General features: G+C 55.4%; 7 protein-coding genes across 7 annotated transcripts; 3 read left to right on the plus strand and 4 right to left on the minus strand.

Annotated features, from left to right (window-relative positions):
- Positions 1-67: 67 nt before the first annotated feature.
- On the plus strand, positions 68-1,522 carry P168DRAFT_326867 (PIG-F family protein). The gene is made up of 3 exons (XM_024841169.1): positions 68-654; positions 724-1,010; positions 1,119-1,522. The coding sequence occupies exons 1-3, from the start codon at positions 136-138 to the stop codon at positions 1,288-1,290; spliced, it is 978 nt and encodes a 325-aa protein (XP_024693750.1). The 5' UTR covers positions 68-135; the 3' UTR covers positions 1,291-1,522.
- A 50-nt stretch (positions 1,523-1,572) lies between these two features.
- P168DRAFT_146495 (uncharacterized protein) lies at positions 1,573-3,890 on the minus strand. The gene is made up of 2 exons (XM_024832775.1): positions 3,691-3,890; positions 1,573-3,636 (listed from the first exon to the last, which is right to left on the minus strand). Exon 2 carries the CDS (start codon positions 3,556-3,558, stop codon positions 1,813-1,815), a length of 1,746 nt encoding a protein of 581 aa, XP_024693751.1. The 5' UTR covers positions 3,559-3,636; positions 3,691-3,890; the 3' UTR covers positions 1,573-1,812.
- Positions 3,891-5,497: 1,607 nt separating this feature from the next.
- Positions 5,498-7,864, minus strand: P168DRAFT_296809 (putative DNA helicase; the record flags this gene model as incomplete). The annotated part of the gene is made up of 5 exons (XM_024838137.1): positions 5,498-5,582; positions 5,668-5,728; positions 5,776-7,205; positions 7,255-7,287; positions 7,347-7,864. The coding sequence occupies 5 exons, from the start codon at positions 7,862-7,864 to the stop codon at positions 5,498-5,500; spliced, it is 2,127 nt and encodes a 708-aa protein (XP_024693752.1).
- A 448-nt stretch (positions 7,865-8,312) lies between these two features.
- On the minus strand, positions 8,313-10,214 carry P168DRAFT_268178 (cytochrome P450; the record flags this gene model as incomplete). Its single annotated transcript, XM_024835076.1, has 6 exons — positions 9,950-10,214; positions 9,594-9,906; positions 8,983-9,526; positions 8,782-8,895; positions 8,567-8,730; positions 8,313-8,472 (listed from the first exon to the last, which is right to left on the minus strand). Exons 1-6 carry the CDS (start codon positions 10,173-10,175, stop codon positions 8,313-8,315), a joined length of 1,521 nt encoding a protein of 506 aa, XP_024693753.1. The 5' UTR covers positions 10,176-10,214.
- A 1,020-nt stretch (positions 10,215-11,234) lies between these two features.
- On the minus strand, positions 11,235-12,754 carry P168DRAFT_252335 (putative MFS transporter; the record flags this gene model as incomplete). Its single annotated transcript, XM_024834317.1, has 2 exons — positions 12,616-12,754; positions 11,235-12,556 (listed from the first exon to the last, which is right to left on the minus strand). Exons 1-2 carry the CDS (start codon positions 12,617-12,619, stop codon positions 11,235-11,237), a joined length of 1,326 nt encoding a protein of 441 aa, XP_024693754.1. The 5' UTR covers positions 12,620-12,754.
- A 2,089-nt stretch (positions 12,755-14,843) lies between these two features.
- On the plus strand, positions 14,844-16,172 carry P168DRAFT_296818 (SGNH/GDSL hydrolase family protein; the record flags this gene model as incomplete). The annotated part of the gene is made up of 4 exons (XM_024838138.1): positions 14,844-14,888; positions 14,933-15,366; positions 15,413-15,523; positions 15,584-16,172. 4 exons carry the CDS (start codon positions 14,844-14,846, stop codon positions 16,170-16,172), a joined length of 1,179 nt encoding a protein of 392 aa, XP_024693755.1.
- An 868-nt stretch (positions 16,173-17,040) lies between these two features.
- On the plus strand, positions 17,041-17,725 carry P168DRAFT_289968 (nuclear transport factor 2 family protein). The gene is made up of 2 exons (XM_024837114.1): positions 17,041-17,062; positions 17,127-17,725. Exon 2 carries the CDS (start codon positions 17,217-17,219, stop codon positions 17,607-17,609), a length of 393 nt encoding a protein of 130 aa, XP_024693756.1. The 5' UTR covers positions 17,041-17,062; positions 17,127-17,216; the 3' UTR covers positions 17,610-17,725.
- The last annotated feature ends 248 nt before the right edge of the window (positions 17,726-17,973 follow it).

A 17,973-nucleotide genomic window follows, 5' to 3' on the forward strand; every position in this document is an offset into this window, starting at 1 on the left:
TCCGGCGCATCCACTGCATCCGACGGAGCTTCTTCTTCTCCCCATCAGGACAGACAACACACGACCAGAACAATCCCACAAAGTCGGGCACAGCCCATCCAGGGACCGACAACACCAGAAACACCAGCAGCAAAAATGCCTCAATCCGCCTCCGCCACCTCCTCCGTGGCCGCAAGCCCCCCCGCAACCCCAACAACCTCCTCCTCATCCACAGGAGGGGGTCCTCTAGGAGGGCCAGCACCGCCCAAGACCGCACCGCCGACGCCCATCCAGCCCACGCAATTCGCGCGGGTCTACGCATCCGCCCACCCGCTACTTCTCCTTGGACTGCTCGCATGGCGCTTCCCGGCTCTGGTCGCCGACCCGGTCGCGGAAATGACGAGTGTCGTGCCGTTTCTCGCTGCGCTGCAGACTTTCTTCGTTATGACGGTACTTCCTCCCGCCGGATCCGCGCCTGCCACTTTGACCCCGGCAACAACGACAGTCGGTAAAGAGGACCGTCTGGAAGAAAAGGAGAAAGAGTCTGCTGTGCCGCGGTCGGAAATCATCAAGCCGAATAAGGGTCCCTATCGTCGCAAGGCGCCCTTTGCTTCGTCTTCGTCGTCTGCGTCGCCTGTTTTGGCTGTTGGGAGAGCTTTAACCACCCGATTGACCGTTTGTCCCCCTTCTCTCCCCATCCAACAAAACAAATCAACAAAGAAACAAGCTAATAAACATATAAAGCCAACCCTAATCAGCCTCTTCCTCACAACCTTCCTCGCCACGCCGGCCCTCGCCCTCCTCCTCGTCCTCTTCGGCGCCCCCCTGACAACCCACAACGCGCAAACCCTCCTCTGCGCCGCCCACATGGCCGTCCTGACGTCTATCCCGCTCGTCTACGTCCACGGCGTCGACAGCACCGTCTGGAAGGACGTGTGGGGGTTCGCTCGCCCGGGCGATCTCGTCTGGGGCGGGGCGTTGGGCGCTTGTGTGGGTGCTTGGTTGGGTGCGGTGCCTATTCCGCTTGATTGGTATTTCTCTCTATTCCTTCCTTTGGGTTTATTTTGTTCCCAATGTACCACCACTGGTGATGCATACATCTATGCTATAAGTAAAAGCTAATAGAGACTTGAATGCAGGGACCGCCCATGGCAAGCCTTCCCGATCACCATCCTCGTCGGCGCATACCTCGGCTACGCGGTGGGGTGTCTCCTCGGCCGGACGTGTCTGTTCGGGAGCGTGATTGATTTGTCGGAGTCGGGGGGTGCCGCTGATGGGGATGTTGACGCGGAGGTCAAGAAGAATGAGTAGATCATTGATCTCCCCTCCATTCCCTTCATTCATTTCTTCCATGCATCCATCCGCTTTACAGGGTGTATGTATGTCTACGCCTTTTGTTCCATATATTCCCTTTTATTATATTATATTATACTAGATACCCTTGTTTGTGCGATGAGGGACGGTATCTATCTGTACTGTACTTCTTCTTTTCTTTTCTTCTTCTTTTCTTCTTCTTTTCTTCTTCTTGTTTTGTGGTGTGTAGAATAAATATGAATATGTATGTAATTGATAATCTGAATGTGGTATCATACTATGTATATATCAAATACCAAGTAGAATATAGTAGAATAGAATAGGCAGAATGGATATAATGAATGAATGAAGAATGGAGAATAGAATAGAACGGAGCAACCAGTGCCGAGAATATAAAAGATCATTATGTCATCATATCCTTTGTTTTTGTCCTCCCCTCGGATACCCTTCTTGGTCTCGACCAAGGTAGGACATATCTCATCTGGAGATCAACCAGATAGTAGAGTAGGACGGATCAGATCAATCCCCCCGTATCCACGTTCCGCGCAGAATGCCACCGCTTATACGGCGGATTGTCCCAGTCGGCGCCAGAATCCCTTGGGGAAGTAGAAGAGAAGCGCTGTTCCGTGCGCGCGGGCGAGGTGCTCTGTGAGTGGAGGGCTCGCTCGCGCATCCGCAGGAACTCGCTGGACTCGGCGCTGTGGATGGGGTACATCGTGCCTGGGGTGGCGGTGCTGGTGGTACTGCTGGGCACGGAGCCGCGGGCGTTGGGCATGCCCTGGTTGAGCTGCAGCTGGTGGACGTCTTGGCGGAGGGTGGAGAGCTCTGATTCGAGGGCGCGGCGGGCGTTTTGCTCGCGGCGGAGGAGGAGAACGAGGGCGCTGTACTGCTCGATGGAGATGCCTTGGGAATTAGGGAGCGGGGAGGTGGTTGAGGAGGGGGCGCGGTGGGTCGGCGCGCGCGGGTGTCTGCTGTCGGATGTGGTGGGTTTGATGGTTGCGGTGCTGAGGGGGCGGTCTTGGGGGGTAGTGGTGGGAGTGGTGCTGTTGGTTGGGATGGGGGACCGCTGCTGGTTCCGGGGGCGACGTGCTTCGAGGTGGATGGTCTGCGCGAGTGGGCATGTCGACTACGCGGAGTGGAGCGCGCCCTGTCTGTGGATGACGGCGTCGGGGAGGTTTGCATGCGCGCGATGGCGAACTCGAGGTCGATGAGCTTGACTTCGATGGTGGCGACCCGTTGGTCGACGGAGAGGTCGGGGTCGTGTTGCATGGCGCTGATGAGCGTGCCGGCGCACGGCACTATGATGCTGTTCCGGTTGTCGTTGGTGTTGTTGTCATCGTCGTCGTCGTCGTGCGCGTCCGCGGGCGGCTGCGACTCGTCGGTATCGTAGACGGAGGGCGCGGTGGATTCCTCCGGGGCGCTGGCGTGGGTGGTCCCCGTGGGCGGGCGGTAGGAGAGTTCGCTGTCGGAGACGGTTGTCCCGACGTACTCGGCAGAGGCGACGCTGCGGCGTCGCCACTGGATGGGGTCCATGCGGTGGCCCGCGGCCACGGCGCGCAGGGCGTCGGCGCTGCGCGAGCGGCGCCGGGTGCGCAGGAGGTCGCGCCGGCGGTCCCGGGCGGGGTCACCGGGCGGTGCGAGCGAGCTGTTGGGGCGGTAGTGGCTGGGCTCGGAGGCGAGCGCGTCGAGGGTGGCGCGCGCTTCCTCGTCCGAGAAGGCCAGACTGGGCAGCGTGGCGCGACGACGACGGGGCGGGCGCGCCTGCAGGTGGTAGAAGTCGTCGGGTTGCGGGGTCTCGTTCTCCTCCTTCAACGGGCTCCCCCGCCGGACGTTCACCGATCGGGGCAGGGAATGGCCCATCCGCTCCGTCGGGTTACTGTACCGGAATCCGCCTGGACGCGGACCGGGGCCGGCGGACTGGAAGTCGTCGGTGTTGCTGCGTCGTTTCCGGGTGAAGATCTTGCGCATGACGGTCTTGATGGTGCTGCCGGTGCGGCGGTGGGCGGAGGATCCGTGGGCCACCATGGGCATGGCATCCTGGGAGTAGAAGGTGGCGGAGACCCGCTGACTGTTGCGGAAGTTGTTCAGGATCATGGAGGACTCGGAGGGGCGGATGGGGACGAGCTGTTTGGAGCTCATGGGCGGTAAAGCGGTATCGAGAGGATCCGCGGAGGGCTCCGTCGGCGGGGTGGGAAGGGAGGGAGTCCTCCCGGTGCTGACGCTTCCGGACATGTTGTGATCCATGGGGTAGGGGATACAGGACATAGCTGGCGGACTTTATAGAACGACCGCGGAGGAGCTGGGTGTGACGAGTATCAGATATCGGGCGGATCATAAACCTGGCTGGTGGGGGTTAGCACTGGAAATTTCACGGCAATGCAGGCAACGGATACGGACCGCAGCGAGGGTCATCACTGATCGGGATCGAGCAGAAGACCGCATGTAGATGACCGTCGGGTTGAGGATGTGCAGAAGTCGAGGACAAACGGTGTGAGTGCGCGCGAGATCATGAGAGCGTACGACAGATCAGATAGCTTATAGGTAAGGAGAAAAAGAAGGACTCCAATGGCGAGGCATCAGGAAGGGAGAAGAAAGAAGTGAAGAGAAACGCAGGATCCACCAGGATAAAAATAGGAGTGTGGCTGAAGTGTGATCAGCTTAAGAAAAGAGAAACGAGAGAAAACAAAGAAGAGAATGGAGATAAAAAGAATGAACGAGAGTGGGAGCCAACTGGGGCTAGACTGAAGGAAGAAAGAGCGAAAGAGCGAAAGAACGAAGGAAGGATGAGAAGGAAGAAGTAAGAAAGAAGTGAGAAGTAAAAGAGGTCAGAAAGAAGAGAGAGAAAGGGATTGGAGAGAGAGAAGATGCAGACGGACTAAGCGTTAGTGATGGTGGGCCTGGTGGGGGATGAAGACAGCGTCTGTGCCCGTTTCAGCGTGTCAGGGGTTCTTCTTCTTCTTTTCTTTATAATGGATTTACTTAGAAGAGAGGTACAGGAGAAAGAAGAGTATAGAGTATGGAATATAAACAATGTGATTCTTCTGATCCATGGTTGACCGTCTATTAATAGTGGTTCCCCTATCTTAGTAGTATTTTTGATATCCAGATCTCTATTGATATTTATCATATTGGATTCCACCATACACAATTATATACTATACTATACCCTGTTACTATAATCTACTGCAAATAGATTTTACCTTCCAGAAGAATGCCATAGTAGATACTAATCCTGCACAGTTCCCCTCTAATTACCAACTACTGCACCGCCATCTGTCCATATCCACCTCCACTCTCCCTATGCCCAGCAATCCTGTCAGTCTCCCTCTGCATAAACAGGCCCATTCCTGTCAGTCTCATCTCGCCTATTCGACCAGCGCATCCATCAGTGAACTGACCATGGCGGTCTCTTTCTCAAATCAGTAACTCCCCCGGGCCCCCCTCCACGCCCCAACCCGAGCCACGCCAAGCCCTTCGTCGTCTCCACTTCCCAATCTGCCCCTGGCCCTGATAGCTCTGATATGCTGGGCAGGTAATTGTCATCGATTAAGGCTCCATCCCGCCAATGACAACAGCCATCCGCTGGTCCACAATCAGCGGAAACCTGGAAAACCACAGCGCGCCCCCGCTCCCCAAGGCAAGGATCGTCTAGCTCTAGCCTCTAGGCTCAGGCAGAGGCCATTCCATTCCCGCTCGCGACGCTGACCACTTTGATCATGGTCGTGAATGCGAGGATAACAAGATAGAGGTGTGGGTGGTTCGGAAGTGTGCCACGTTGCGCGCCAAACGCTCTGCCCGCCGGGTGTCTTTCTTTCCACCCCGCAGCCATCGGACAATTCTGAAACGGCGGGTCGGCCAGTTCCGTCTTCTTTCTTTCTTCTTTATCTTTATTTTTTCCTTTTTCTGGTTTGGTTTGGGTGGTAGGTTCCTTGCCCCGCATTGACACGGTCGGGGAGGTTTGGTATACACTATCTACGCTTGGCTCCTGGTTCTCATCACGACCACCCATTCGATCGATCGGACAGGGGACCATGGAATATGGAACACGGTTGAGGAGTTGTCCCGTGCGGACCAAACGGCTGTCTTGTCTCAAGGAGAACCGTCTGGCGTCAAGCGCTGGCCTCGGGGTCCATCGTCTCAGATCGGTCGCCGACCCCGCGTGGTTATAATGTGATGCCATGCGAGACGGCTGAATTGCGGCGCCTCACAGTAGTTCACCCGCGTCAGGATACCTAAGATCCGAGTGCTCTTCCAGAAACGCCATCCAGTGCTTGAGAAAGCTGCTGCCCCTGCAAGAATAACATGATGTTTCAACACGGGCCCGACCCAGTGACAGCTCGGGGAGGAATGGAATGTGGGGGCATAAGAACTTACTGGCTGATGGTTTCAGAGTCGCCACACAGACACAGATGCCGTTTGGGTCGCGTCATGGCCACTGTCCTCGTAAGCGATCGTTCGGGGACCGGTTAGAGAGGGACATACCATTCAGCCGACGTTTCTCCGCCAAAAACCCCACTTCCTTATCGCCATTGCTGCGCACTAGACTGACGACGACCGCCTCTTTCTCGCGGCCCTGGAACCCATCGACACTCCCCAGTTCCAGCCCCGGGAACTTGTCCCGCAGCATCTTCGACAGCACCGCTAATTGGCCATTGTATGGCGTAATCACGGCGACGTCCTCGGGCCGCACACCCGCCTGGATGAGGTTCTCCACGTGCCTGGCGACGATCAACGCCTCCATCTCGTTGCTCTTGCTCTCGCCGAGTAGATTGCCCTTCTTCTGGATTCCGTCGTCCTCGGGCTTTTCAGGGAAGTCCCCGCCCTGCGTGTCCCAGAACACCACGGGCTCTTTGGTGTCGTCCGTCTCCTCCACGTCATACGGGAGGTCTTTGAGGAGGCGTGATTGGACAGACTCCGCGGCCATGAGCTTCCCCTCGTACAGCTCATCGGACGGAAAGCGCATGATACGCTCGTGCATGCGATACTGCGTCGTCAGCATGCGCTTGATGCTCGCGCCGTGGATCTTCAGCAGGCGATCGAACAGGGTCGTTTCAAGGGACACGTTGGGCAGCTTTGTCTGTATGTCGCCGTCGGTCGTGTCGCCTTTGGTCTCGGAGGGTTTCGGGGCGGACTTGACCGTCGGGGGCAGTTGCAGGTGGTCGCCCGCGAGCACCACCCGCGACGCACCCAGCAGCGGGATCCAGCACTGCGCCTCCAGCGCCTGACTGGCCTCGTCGATGATGACCACGTCGAACTTCTGGTTTTTGACCTGGTGCCCGCCGGCGCCATGCAGCGTCGCCAGCACGACGCTACTCTCGCGGACGAGGTTGTCCACACACTTGGACTCGCGCTCGCGGTACTCCTTCCGCAACTCCTTCAGATCGCTGTAGATAGCCCGTCGCTCCCGCGCCGCCCGCGTCTTGCGGATACTCGCCTGCTTCTGGTCGATCTCGGTGCGGACATCACGCACAATGGCAGCCGCCTCGGACGTGTGGGTCAACACCTCCAGCGAGTGGTCCAGCACGGACGGCAGCAGACGCGCTGGATGACCGACGCGGACGACGGGGACCTTCTTGGGCGCCAGCCTTTCAACAATGTTATCCACGGAGATGTTCGACGGGCCGCACACGAGCACCCGCTGTCCTCGCCGCACCATCTGCAGAATAAGCTCGATCAAAGTGTGCGTTTTGCCTGTCCCAGGGGGGCCGTGGATGAGCGCGATGTCCCTCGACGCGAGCGCGAACCGGATCGCTTCTTTCTGGGAGTCGTTCAGCGAGGGGTCTTGGAACTCTATGTCGCCGATAGCTTCGTAGTCGGGTTGTAGAGGCGTCGTATGGCCGAACGCGACGCGCATAAAGTGGGTGTGATCCGAGTCGGTCATTTTCGCCATCTTCTCCATAGTCTGGTTCATTCTGTTCCCGTCAGTCTCTCTCCACCAAAAAGTGCCAGGGATACACCAACCGTCGATACGTAACATCATTCGCAAGTTTAACCCTGCAATCAAACCGCCATCAGCCACTCCCCATAAAACCGAAGAATAAGACAAAACACACAACCAAACCTTCTTCCCCCACAACTCCTCAACAACCTCATCATCCTCCTTCGCCTTTCCCCCACCCCCGCGTTGCCCAAAGGCCACCCAGACACTCTTCTCCCCAACAACGCGCGTAATCACCCCCTCCAGCGCCTTCTCTTTCAAACCCTCCTTCTCCTTCTCCTTCCCACCCTTCTTCACCCCACCAGAAGAACCAGACCCAACCTCACTCGCCCGCACCACATCCCCAACCCTCATCCCATGCGTCCCCAGCAGCGCCTCGCCCTTCTCACCCGCCGCAGCCGTCGCCGGGTCCGCGACGAACTCGCCGACCACGCGGCCGCCCATGCCCGTGCGGCATTGCGAGAGGATTAGTCCTGTGAGGGCATAGCCGGTTGCTTGGAGGGTGCGGCGGGTGGAGGGCGAGGCGGAGGCGGCTGTTGTGGCGAGCTTGGAGGAGGAGACTTCTGCTTGGTGTTCGGCGAGGAGGAGGGTTTGTTGGGTTTCGGCGAAGGGGGGGATGGGGAGGGGAGGCATTTATCTAGGTTGTTTGTTTTTCTTTTGGAATTGTTGGTGGTATGATGATGTTGAAATTGGGTAGGTTAGTATATGGGGAGTAGAATGGAGTATCCGTTGGGTTGTGGGAGTGGTCGTAGGAGTTGGAGAAGAGCTGCGGTGTTGAGTGAGGGAGCTGTGGGAAGCTCGGAGTTAAAGTGGGGGGTTGTGGGGTTATTTCCGGTGGAGCCTGAGGTGTCTATCTATGTGCTGTGCTTGTCTGCGGAGTCCCATTTCTCATCAGCTTGTGGAGGCATAGTTACTTGGAACAATCTAACATTATCGATGCTAGGACAGCATGGTTTACTTAATAACAATAATAGACTCCAATAATCATATGTAACCTCCACTCCATACCCACCATCATCTACCAGCCAAGACCAAATTGAACCCCCCCTTCGTCTCACAATCAACCCATCTCCCAGCAGCCCTAAGCATCACCATCCCGCGGTGTAAACTCCACCAAGCAGCACGGCAAATCCGGCATCTGGATGAACATCTCCCTGACGCGCGGCTCCTTCGACACGAGCTTCATGTCGAACATGCGGAAGAGGTATGTCATGACGATGATGGTTTCGGCGTAGGCGAGACTATGTTCATTAGCCATCATTCACAATATCAACAATGACAATTTAAGTAACGGATAACCGTATCCAACAATGATAGAGACAAAAGGAGTCATACTTCATCCCAATACACGACCGCGTGCCCTTACTAAACGGCACAAAGTACTGATCCATATCTTTGCCGCCAGGCTGTAGCCATCTATCTGGGTTGAAGACGCTGGCGTCGGGGCCCCAGATGGAGGTCGAGAGGTGCATTGTGTAGGCGGACATGCCTACGATGGTCTATTTGGTGTGAGCGTTGTTTGGGAATGTAGAGTGTCGAGGTGTACTCACACCCGGAGGGACGATCTTTCCTTCAACTTGGAAGGGAGTACCACTTGGTACAATCCGGGGTAGGACGCCCGGGACGGGGGTGCCTAGGCGGAGGGCTTCTTTGACGCAGGCGAACTAGTTGGTCCTTAGCATGGTCCCTCTCAAACCCTACCGACAGGGCGCATCAAAGAGAGGAGGAAAGGCCAGGGGAGAATCAAATACCAAATACTCATCCTTCTCCAGCTCAACATAACTCGGTATGCTCTCCAAATCCGGCAACGCCCTCCTAGCAGCCTCCTCAATCCTCCTCTTAACATCCTCCCGCCTCAGCACATGAAACAACACCGTCGTCAGCGTCCAAGCCGTCGTATCCGACCCCGCAACAATCATATCCATAGACTCGTATCGGGTACGCCACTCAGGCAAGCCCTGCAGCGCATCAAACACAATCGGATGGGGTTTGCTGTGCTGGGCGGTTCCACCCGCGCCGGCTGCCTGGGCGCTGTAGGCGCGCGCGCAGGACTCGGCAAAGACGAAGATCTCGTGTAGCACGGCGGCGGTGGGGTCGATCTTTGCGAAGACAGAGAGAGGGATGATGCGTGAGAGACGCCGGCGCAGGAAGCCGCCGTAGTAGTTTTTAATGGGCAGGTCGATGCTTTCATCGAAGGCGGAGAGAAAGCGGGCGGCGAAGGAGGTTTCGCTCGATTGCATCACGTTGCGGGATTCGCCGAAGGCGAATTCGCTGATTATGTCTACTGTGAGGCCTCTGGGTTTTTCTTGGTCAGTATGGATGTGTGGTAGAAGAGTCGTTTTGTACAAAGAAAGGAGGGTACCGGAGAGCGTAGTTCATTTCAATGGGTCCATTCTTGCTCAAACGAGTAATCTTCTCGGTCATCAAACGCAGCTTCTCGTGGATGATAGGCTCAAGCTTAGTGACCCCGACGCGGGAGAACATCGGACTAAGACGCTTGCGCAGCTCGCGGTGGAGAGCGGGATCGCATTCTGTAAAAAGAGAGTGCGGCGTGTTGTATGTGCCGTAATAGTCGGCATCCTTGGGGAAGGGCGCTGTCTGGTTATAGATGACTTTGTAGGCGTCGGGATCAGTAATGTGGAGCTGGTTGGGAGCGACGCGGAGGGCAGTCGTTTCTATCCTGTTAGCTGTGCATCTGGTCGACAGAAGAACACATACTGTATCGATCATGCTGGACAGCCAGGGTCCGCTCGGCGAACCCGCTGGGGGCTATGTCGGAGAACCATCCCTCCGAGATCTTGGCCTTCCAGGGCCCTGAAAACCGTGCCAGCGGGTGAAAATACACTCGATAGATAGCTTCGACGAGGCAGTAGGCAGTGTACGCTGCTACGGTGGTTATCACCAGCTCCCACGGATTGGTCTGCAAAGCTGCCGTGGAGATCATCTCGTTGCAGGGGGCATATAAAATGCCAATACTCAACCAAGGACCGATAAATTGGAAAGTCGACCATGACTGCAAGAAGCCAGTGGTGGGAGCTTTTTATAACCCACCACTCAATGAGTGAGCAGTGGAAAGCGCGGAGTTAAAAGTGGTAATAGTCAGATGGTGTGACGCAACACAGCCCATGTCGTCCAGCTTTTGAGGCCCGTGGAATTTCAATTCCAGCTGGGTCAGACCACAGAAGAAACACATGTGTCAGCAGAGCTTATTGACAAAGTCAACTGCGATTGTCTTGTGAATGATCAATGGGCCGTCTGTGGTGGGGGAAGGGCTAGCTTGCAGATGGCTTGTATAGCCTCGTGGACGGCCTCTTCTAGTTGGATTAGAGGCTACCAAGGGCGGTATTTGCAAGCAGGGGGCTTTCTGTCCTCCCCACCGAGTAAACACATCAGCCAATGCTGACATTGAGGAATGGAGGACTCGGGAGCTGTGTGTCCTAGGATTCATTGATCCTCGTATATGCCAATCGGGAACCAGATGCAGTGTAACCTTGGCAGAGACGGCACAAAGCGAGCAGAGTTCGGTAGTTCTCACGAATCCCACATTGGAAGTTTTTTACAAGTACCAACCAAATAATGCTGGAGTATAGAAGCGCCGCAGAAAGTCGCAGGCTTAGTCATGACACGAACTCTTCCTCATATAGACGATGATGGCTCCAAACTGGGCTGTGACATGAAAAGGACAGAGGGGTGTGCCGGCTCATAAATTCAACGAAGATATAGATTCGTCCAGTATGAAGATAGCAGCGGGATACAGGACTTGTAGGTTCAATGCCTGGAGAGAGGACAATAATGCCCATTGGAATAGGATGTGGTCAATCGTCTTTATCTCAAGAAAGATAAACATTATGAATACTACATTCAGTGAAGTATCTGTCATTTATGGCAGTGCACCTGGCAACCTACCATAAACCGTACTCTAGCTAACCAACTCAAAAGCAAAATTCCACCATCACTTCACATAACAATATAAATCAAGAAACAAATAATTATAATCAAGGAATCAAACAAACCACCGAAAGTCCTCACTCGCAGGCCCATCACGCAACCTATCCGTCGGTACGTCTTGTGCGCGCACCACGATCCCCTGGCGACGATTCCGGCGGGCATTATCCTGCCACATGAACAGACCCAACGAGGCAGCGAGAGTAGCTCCAACAGCCCCAAATACACCCACCGTGATCAAGGCAGGCATGTACTTGGGACGGTCCTGCTCGCGGAAAACATTGCTACTAACAAGACCCATGAGGTTCGCCAGCGGGACACCAACACTCGTCAATAGGACGCGACGGCCCTCGTGGGCAATATTGTTATTGTACCACGTACTGAGCAGAACGGAGGGCGCGGACGTGCCCCAGGTCATCATGAAGGTGGCGAAATACGCGAGGGGCAGCTGGGCGTGGACGTCCCCTATGCCGAGGTAGATCATGAAGCCGGTGAAGGTAAAGAGGAAGCCGAGCACAATAAAAGGGGCGCGCAGACGCGCGAAGTCCGAGCAAAATGCGAGTGCGAGGAGCACCACCGCCCCCGTGACGTTCGGTGCGACTGTGTACAGGTTCGTTTTGACGGTGGAATAGCCCAGACGCTGGATGATCTGCGGGAGGAACAGCGAGACGCCTTGAAGGGGCACGCCGAGGCAGATTTCGATGGAGAGGAAGGCGAATGTTGTCGGCTGCTTGAAGATGGCGAGCGATTCGCGGAGGGAGAACTTCTCGTTGACGACGGCGCTGGAGTCGACTTGGATGCGGTGAAAGGCGAGCGCTTTCTCTTCCGGCGAGAGGAAGTTGGCTTCGGCGGCGGAGAGCGGTAGGTACCAGTAGGCGAAGATTGCAAAGACCACGGTGACGCCGCCCTCGATGATAAATAGATAGCGCCAATTGTGTAAATGGGAGCCCTTAAACTGGAAGACGCCGAAGGCGATCAAGCCGGAGAAAGCGTAGGCAATGTTGGACGCTGCGTAAAAGATGGCGAGGCGGCGCGCCAGCTCGCCGCGGCGGTAGAAGGTCGTCAGGTAGTAGATGACGAGCGGGAACAGAGCGGCCTCGGACATTCCCAGGAACCAGCGCAGGGCAAAGATGCCACCGAAGTCTTGCGCCGCTGCGCATAGCAGCGTAAACGAGCCGAAGCAGAACATCAGGATGGGAAGCACGCGGGCGGGGCTGAAGCGTTTGCCGAGCATCGCGATGGGGGGTGCAAATATGACATAGGGCACGAAGAAGATGGAGACGATGAGGTTGTACTGATTAGGCTTGAAATGGAGATCTTCGCTGAGACCATCGGTTTGCGCATTGCTCAGATTGCTCTTGTCCAAGGCACTGCAGAGGTCTGGGTGGTGTCAGTCTCGGCTTGTACGTGAGTGGTCGGCGCCCAGAGGGTTCACATACACATAATGGCCAGAACGGGGAGAATGCGCACGTCGAACTTGAGACACAGCTTCGTCTCTGCTTTCGAGTCGACCGGTTGGACGACATCCGGAACGACCCCGGGAATGTCCAACTTGTCGCTGGCATCATCCTGCAGGGAATCCGCGACTGGCGACTTTGTATGAACAACGCTATCCGAGTCTTGATGGTCCTTCATATTATGCCAGGAGATTGAATTGTAGATCGAGGCGGGAAGGGGGGGAGAATGAGAGGAGAAAAGGGAGATAGAACAGACGCAAGGGATGAAGATGGAATCTGGACAGGACATTCAATCCTTCAACGACTCCAAGATAAGACGAACCCCCAACCTCGATCAGGTTGCATTCTTATCTCGAACCAGCAAACCCCCACGCTATGTTCTCCGCACCGTGAGGAGACCTACCCCGGCGATCGCCATGCGTCGGCTCTTATCGAGTCTGAGCCGTCTCTGGTTGGTCTGTCAAGCTGATAGGACAGCATATTAGTTGGATTGATCGGTTTGGCCCGTTAAGAACCAAGTTAGGTATCTTGACGATGACACTTAGAGTTCTTAGGGTTGTGGGGTTATCCCCGAAACGGCATAATGACCATCTGGATCAGGGAATGGCCCCCAAGAACGGAACTACCACCCGATGCCTTAGAATCCTACCCTAATCATGATATGAACGGTTTACTACACATTTCGTCGCCGCGCTGCCTCGGCTTGGATCTCCTCCTCCGCCGTTTCCTTCCACGACGCATCCCATCGCGACAGGGCCGGTCGCCCTTCAACCACATCTTCACTACCCCATTTCATGCGGGCCTGGTCCAGCGCACGGTCGGTCTCCCCATCGGGACAGACAATATAGAAGCGGCCCTTATCCAGTTCTTTCCGTAGCTCGTCCGCCACCTGACTGGGATACCAAGCGCCCGCCATCTTTTGGACTTCGTGTTCGGCGGTCGGCCCAACATTGCCCATCATTCCGGTCCACGTCCACCCGGGGATCACCAGATGCACTGCGATGTGTGCTGTGGATGGATCGGACCGCAGGTCGTGCGCCAAGTGCTCCGCCAGGCTTTTGACCGCTGCCTTGGACGCATTGTAGGCCGGGTTGCCGCCGCCCGGAGGGTTCGTAATGCCTTGTTTGGAGCCAGTGATGACGAGCGACCGCGCCGAGCCTGGCGCGAGCATCAGTGGTAGGATAGCGTTGATACCGTTGAGAATACCAACGACGTTGGTGTCGAGGGTCTGACGGTTAACTGTATGTCGGTGACTCTAGACAGGGCAGCGGCAAACCTTGTGCCAGTATTCGACGTCCATCCAGGGCTTCAGCTTGCCGTCGGCTGTGCTCTGTGGTCGGTAGCCTTTCCCGGCATTCAACACGACCAGGTCGAGGCCCGTGGGGAAGGTCGATTGGATTTGTGTTGCCGCCTCAGTCCATTTGGTACGGTCGGCAACGTCAAAGGCGTAGCTGGCCGTCTGGAGCGATGGGTCTATCGCAGCCAGCGCGTCTCGTGCCTTGGTGAGGTTGGCTGCGTCGATGTCCACGAGGGCGAGATGCATACCCTGCCGACGACAGAGCTGGGCGATGGCGAACCCCACCCCGGAGGCAGCGCCGGTGATGAGAGCGGTCTTCTGAGCTTGGATCACAGACATTTTTTTCAATCTGACAGAATTGTGTAAAACAAATGAAGAACGCGAGAGAATCGAGAGAATAACAGTGCAGCTGTGGATCTCGTTCCCCGCATCGGAGATAACGGGGTTAAGCTTCAGGCAAACATCTCCTGCCCCAGGCAGCACACTATACCGTCCACAGCTTCAAACAGAGAGATCAGACCGGCAATTGAGAAAGCATGGCAGCAGGCTGTGACTACTTTGCATGCCCAGTGGACGATCCTCCGCAATATCCCCCGGCCCCTGAAACAAAACGGGATTGTATTCTGCCGACGATGCAGCGGCGTATTCCTGCTGGCATTTACCCATTTAACCGACAGAGGGGATGCACTCCTTTACTGAAAAGATAAAAAGTGAAAACCACCGCTCGAGCTCTCGGGAGATGTGAGAAGAGACCTACAGACTTCTGCCGCCATAGAAACTTGTCGTAGCCAAGATGATCCCCAGGTTCACGTTCTTTGCGGCCGGGCTCGTCCTGCAGACCGGCATCTGCTCTGGCATGCCGGCCGCTACCATCGAACAGGATAGTCACCACTGGGTCAGCATCTGGGCCTCTATGCCACAGATGGCTGAGCCGGCCAACTTACCCCCGACACCATTTGTATGTTGAATTACACCTGCGCGTCTCACAGCTAACAGGTGCAGAACTCGACCGAGTCCGTCTTCAACAATTCAACCCTCCGCCAGACCATCCGACTGACGCAGCCTGCGAAGGAGATCCGCCTGCGATTGTCGAATGCGTTTGGATTGACAGACCTGGATATCACTGGGGTCACGGTCAGCCTCACGGCAGATCAAAAGCTTGGGTCCGGGGCTATTCAGCGTGGGACAACCAAGAAAGTCCTCTTCGATGGTAGCCGCGGCACGACCATCCCCAACGGCGCACTCGCCGTCTCCGATCCTATTTCTGTACCCAAAGGAGGAACGACTTTGGCAGTCGATATCTACCTCCAAAATGGACAGCAAGGCGGGGCGATCACCTCCCACCCTGGTAGCCGGACGACCTCATGGATGAGCTTTGGAGACTGGACAGGCGTCACTAATATGACTGACCCCACAGTGGCAAGCGTCGCACATTGGTAAAGACCCCCTTTCAAGACCCCTCAGTGTCACTAACGTAGACAGGTATTTCATCAGCAGCGTGGAAGCCCTGCTACCGCGCACAGCGCGCAGCTGCGTCCTCGTCGGAGACAGCATAACCGACGGCCGTGGGAGCGACACCGACGCCAACAACCGGTACATACCCTTCTTCCCTTCTCTCACTCTGTTTATGACACCTCTAACACAACAAAACAGATGGCCCGACCGACTCCAAAAACGCCTACGCCAGGACCCATCCACCGCCCAGCTCTCCCTCCTCAACCAAGCCGCCGGCGGAAACCGCATCCTAGCCGACGGGCTCGGCCCCAACGTCCTCAGCCGACTCGACCGCGACGTCCTCGGCCATTCCGGCGTCCAATGCGCCGTCCTCTTCGAAGGCGTCAACGACATCGGCGTCGCCCCCACAGATCCCGCAACGCAGGAAGCCCTCGGCACCCACCTGATCACCGCATACAGACAGATCACGACGCGGCTCCACGCGGCCGGCATCCCCGTCATCGGGGCGACGATCACACCATTTTCTGCGCCGGCGGAGGACGCGGATACCCAGCCTTATTCGGATCCTGAGAGGGAGCTCACGCGACAGCGTGTGAATGCGTGGATCCGTGACAGTGGGGCGTTTGATGCTGTGGTGGACTTTGATGAGATGGTGCGGGATCCGAAGGCGCCGGAGAGGTTGTTGGGGAAGTTCGACTCGGGTGATTATTTGCATTTGAATGGGGTGGGGTATCAGGCTATGGCGGATGGGTTTCCGATTGGGGTTTTTGAGAAGGTGATTCGTTGAGTGCTTGTGTCTGATGATTCGGGTTCCATCGTATACTTATAGTACTTATGGAATATTCGAAATGTATATACTGGACGGTTAATCTAATGGGTGTCTCGATATACAGTAGTCGTTGACCACTCCGTTGTATCATTTGTGATAATGCTGCGAATTGATAGGGACATTGATAAAACCTATAAGCATTAGGAGGGGAAAAGTGATACATTATAGAAGAGGAATTCCCAGATCAATTTGCACCTCGCATTTCAGCCAGCAACTTCTGCCTTCCAGTATCAAAGCTTCCTAGATAATCTCACCCCCCCCCCCCCCCCCCCCCCCCCCAGCATGTCCTTATCGTATGATAGTTTCACGCAACGCACGCACAAGCTCCTCCGTATTAAACACGCCCCAAATGTGCATAAGAAACAGCTGTAGGCGACAGCATTTCCGTGGACAAGCCCAAAGATCTGTCAAGCGGGGCAACACGCACATGGAAATCGCCTGATTTGCATATCGTAACAGCCAACTAATGCACCACATCTCGATCCTCATGCACCTACACAAATCAAGCAGGGAATGTGATTCGAGCAAGGGATAAGATCACGCTGATGTACAAGATCAGATCTTCACAACGTCTACGGTGTGTGCAACCCGTCCCTAAAACCGAACCAATGGCATCCACCGCTGACACGCGCTGCTGACATTGCTATTGATGGAGGTGCAGGCAAGAGACATGGTTGTGTTAATTAAATTATATTAAAGTTGCCGATCGCCCACGTCATGGCTCGGTGACGTCATTACCAGTGTCTCCCCGCTGGTCCTGTATAAAACCGTGGCCGGTGTTTACGAGTTGCCTAACTCTGGATTGATATTCTGGTAGGACGGACGACAGCGCAGGCTTTTAATTTTGGGTGTGTATACTCCATTGCATTGACTCTGACGAGGACAAACATTAACCACTCTCTACTCGGCTAGGATCTACTCGACTAGCAGCAACCCCACCCTCTCATCCAACACCTCCCACCACCTCTCGAGGAAGAAAGAAAAGAAAAGAAAAGAAGAAAAATGCCAGGATCCATCCACGAACGCATCCGCGAGGACCTCATCGCCTGCGAGCGACGTCTCTGGACGGCACTCACATCCGCCGATCCGGCGCCGGAGATCGAAAAGATGTGCAACGACCAAGCGACCTTCATGTTCCCCAACACATCCATCCTCGTGCACAGCGAGGGGAGTTCAGCGCTGGCCAAGACGCTCGCACCGCCGTTCCACCATTTCGACCGCTACGAGCTTACCGAGGTGCGCGTGCACGTCATCGACTTGATGGCTGGGACTATCACATACCGCATTAACGCGGTCCAGAGTAATCGGGAGTTTCGGGCGACGGGGTCGTCGACGTGGAGTCAGGGGTCGGATGGGGAGTGGCGGATTGTGAATCATCAGGAGACTTTGGTTTGATTTTGGGATTGTTTTGGGGTTGGGATTGGTTTTTCTTTGCTTTCAGCTGGCTATGTGGTACGAGTTATGGCTTTTTAATTATACTTTTTTGGGGCGAATTGCGCATACAGAGTGTACCAGTATAGGGTATTTCTTGTAATAGGGTTCAAGTCTCTCCATAATGATACTATTGAATAGGCAAACAATGTGGCTGAAAGGGGAGGTCTTCAACATCACGCATGATGTTACGAAACATGCCGTGGGAATCCGAGATCGAAAGACATTTAGGTGTAACATATCTTGACCTGCCTTAGCAGAATCTGGATTTAACCACATATATAGCCAATTTGCTTGTATGTTGTACTGGAAAAGGAGGCCTCCAATT

The sequence above is a fragment of the Aspergillus campestris genome, assembly GCF_002847485.1.
Source record: "Aspergillus campestris IBT 28561 chromosome Unknown P168scaffold_5, whole genome shotgun sequence".
Lineage (NCBI taxonomy): Eukaryota > Fungi > Ascomycota > Eurotiomycetes > Eurotiales > Aspergillaceae > Aspergillus > Aspergillus campestris.

Coding starts and splice junctions, on each gene's coding strand:
- P168DRAFT_146495 (XM_024832775.1), bottom strand. CDS start 3,558: ATGTCCTGTATCCCCTACCCCATGGATCACAACATGTCCGGAAGCGTC.
- P168DRAFT_326867 (XM_024841169.1), top strand. CDS start 136: ATGCCTCAATCCGCCTCCGCCACCTCCTCCGTGGCCGCAAGCCCCCCC. Junction 655..723: donor CTTTAACCACCCGATTGACC/GTTTGTCCCCCT, acceptor AAACATATAAAG/CCAACCCTAATCAGCCTCTT. Junction 1,011..1,118: donor GTGCCTATTCCGCTTGATTG/GTATTTCTCTCT, acceptor ACTTGAATGCAG/GGACCGCCCATGGCAAGCCT.
- P168DRAFT_289968 (XM_024837114.1), top strand. CDS start 17,217: ATGCCAGGATCCATCCACGAACGCATCCGCGAGGACCTCATCGCCTGC.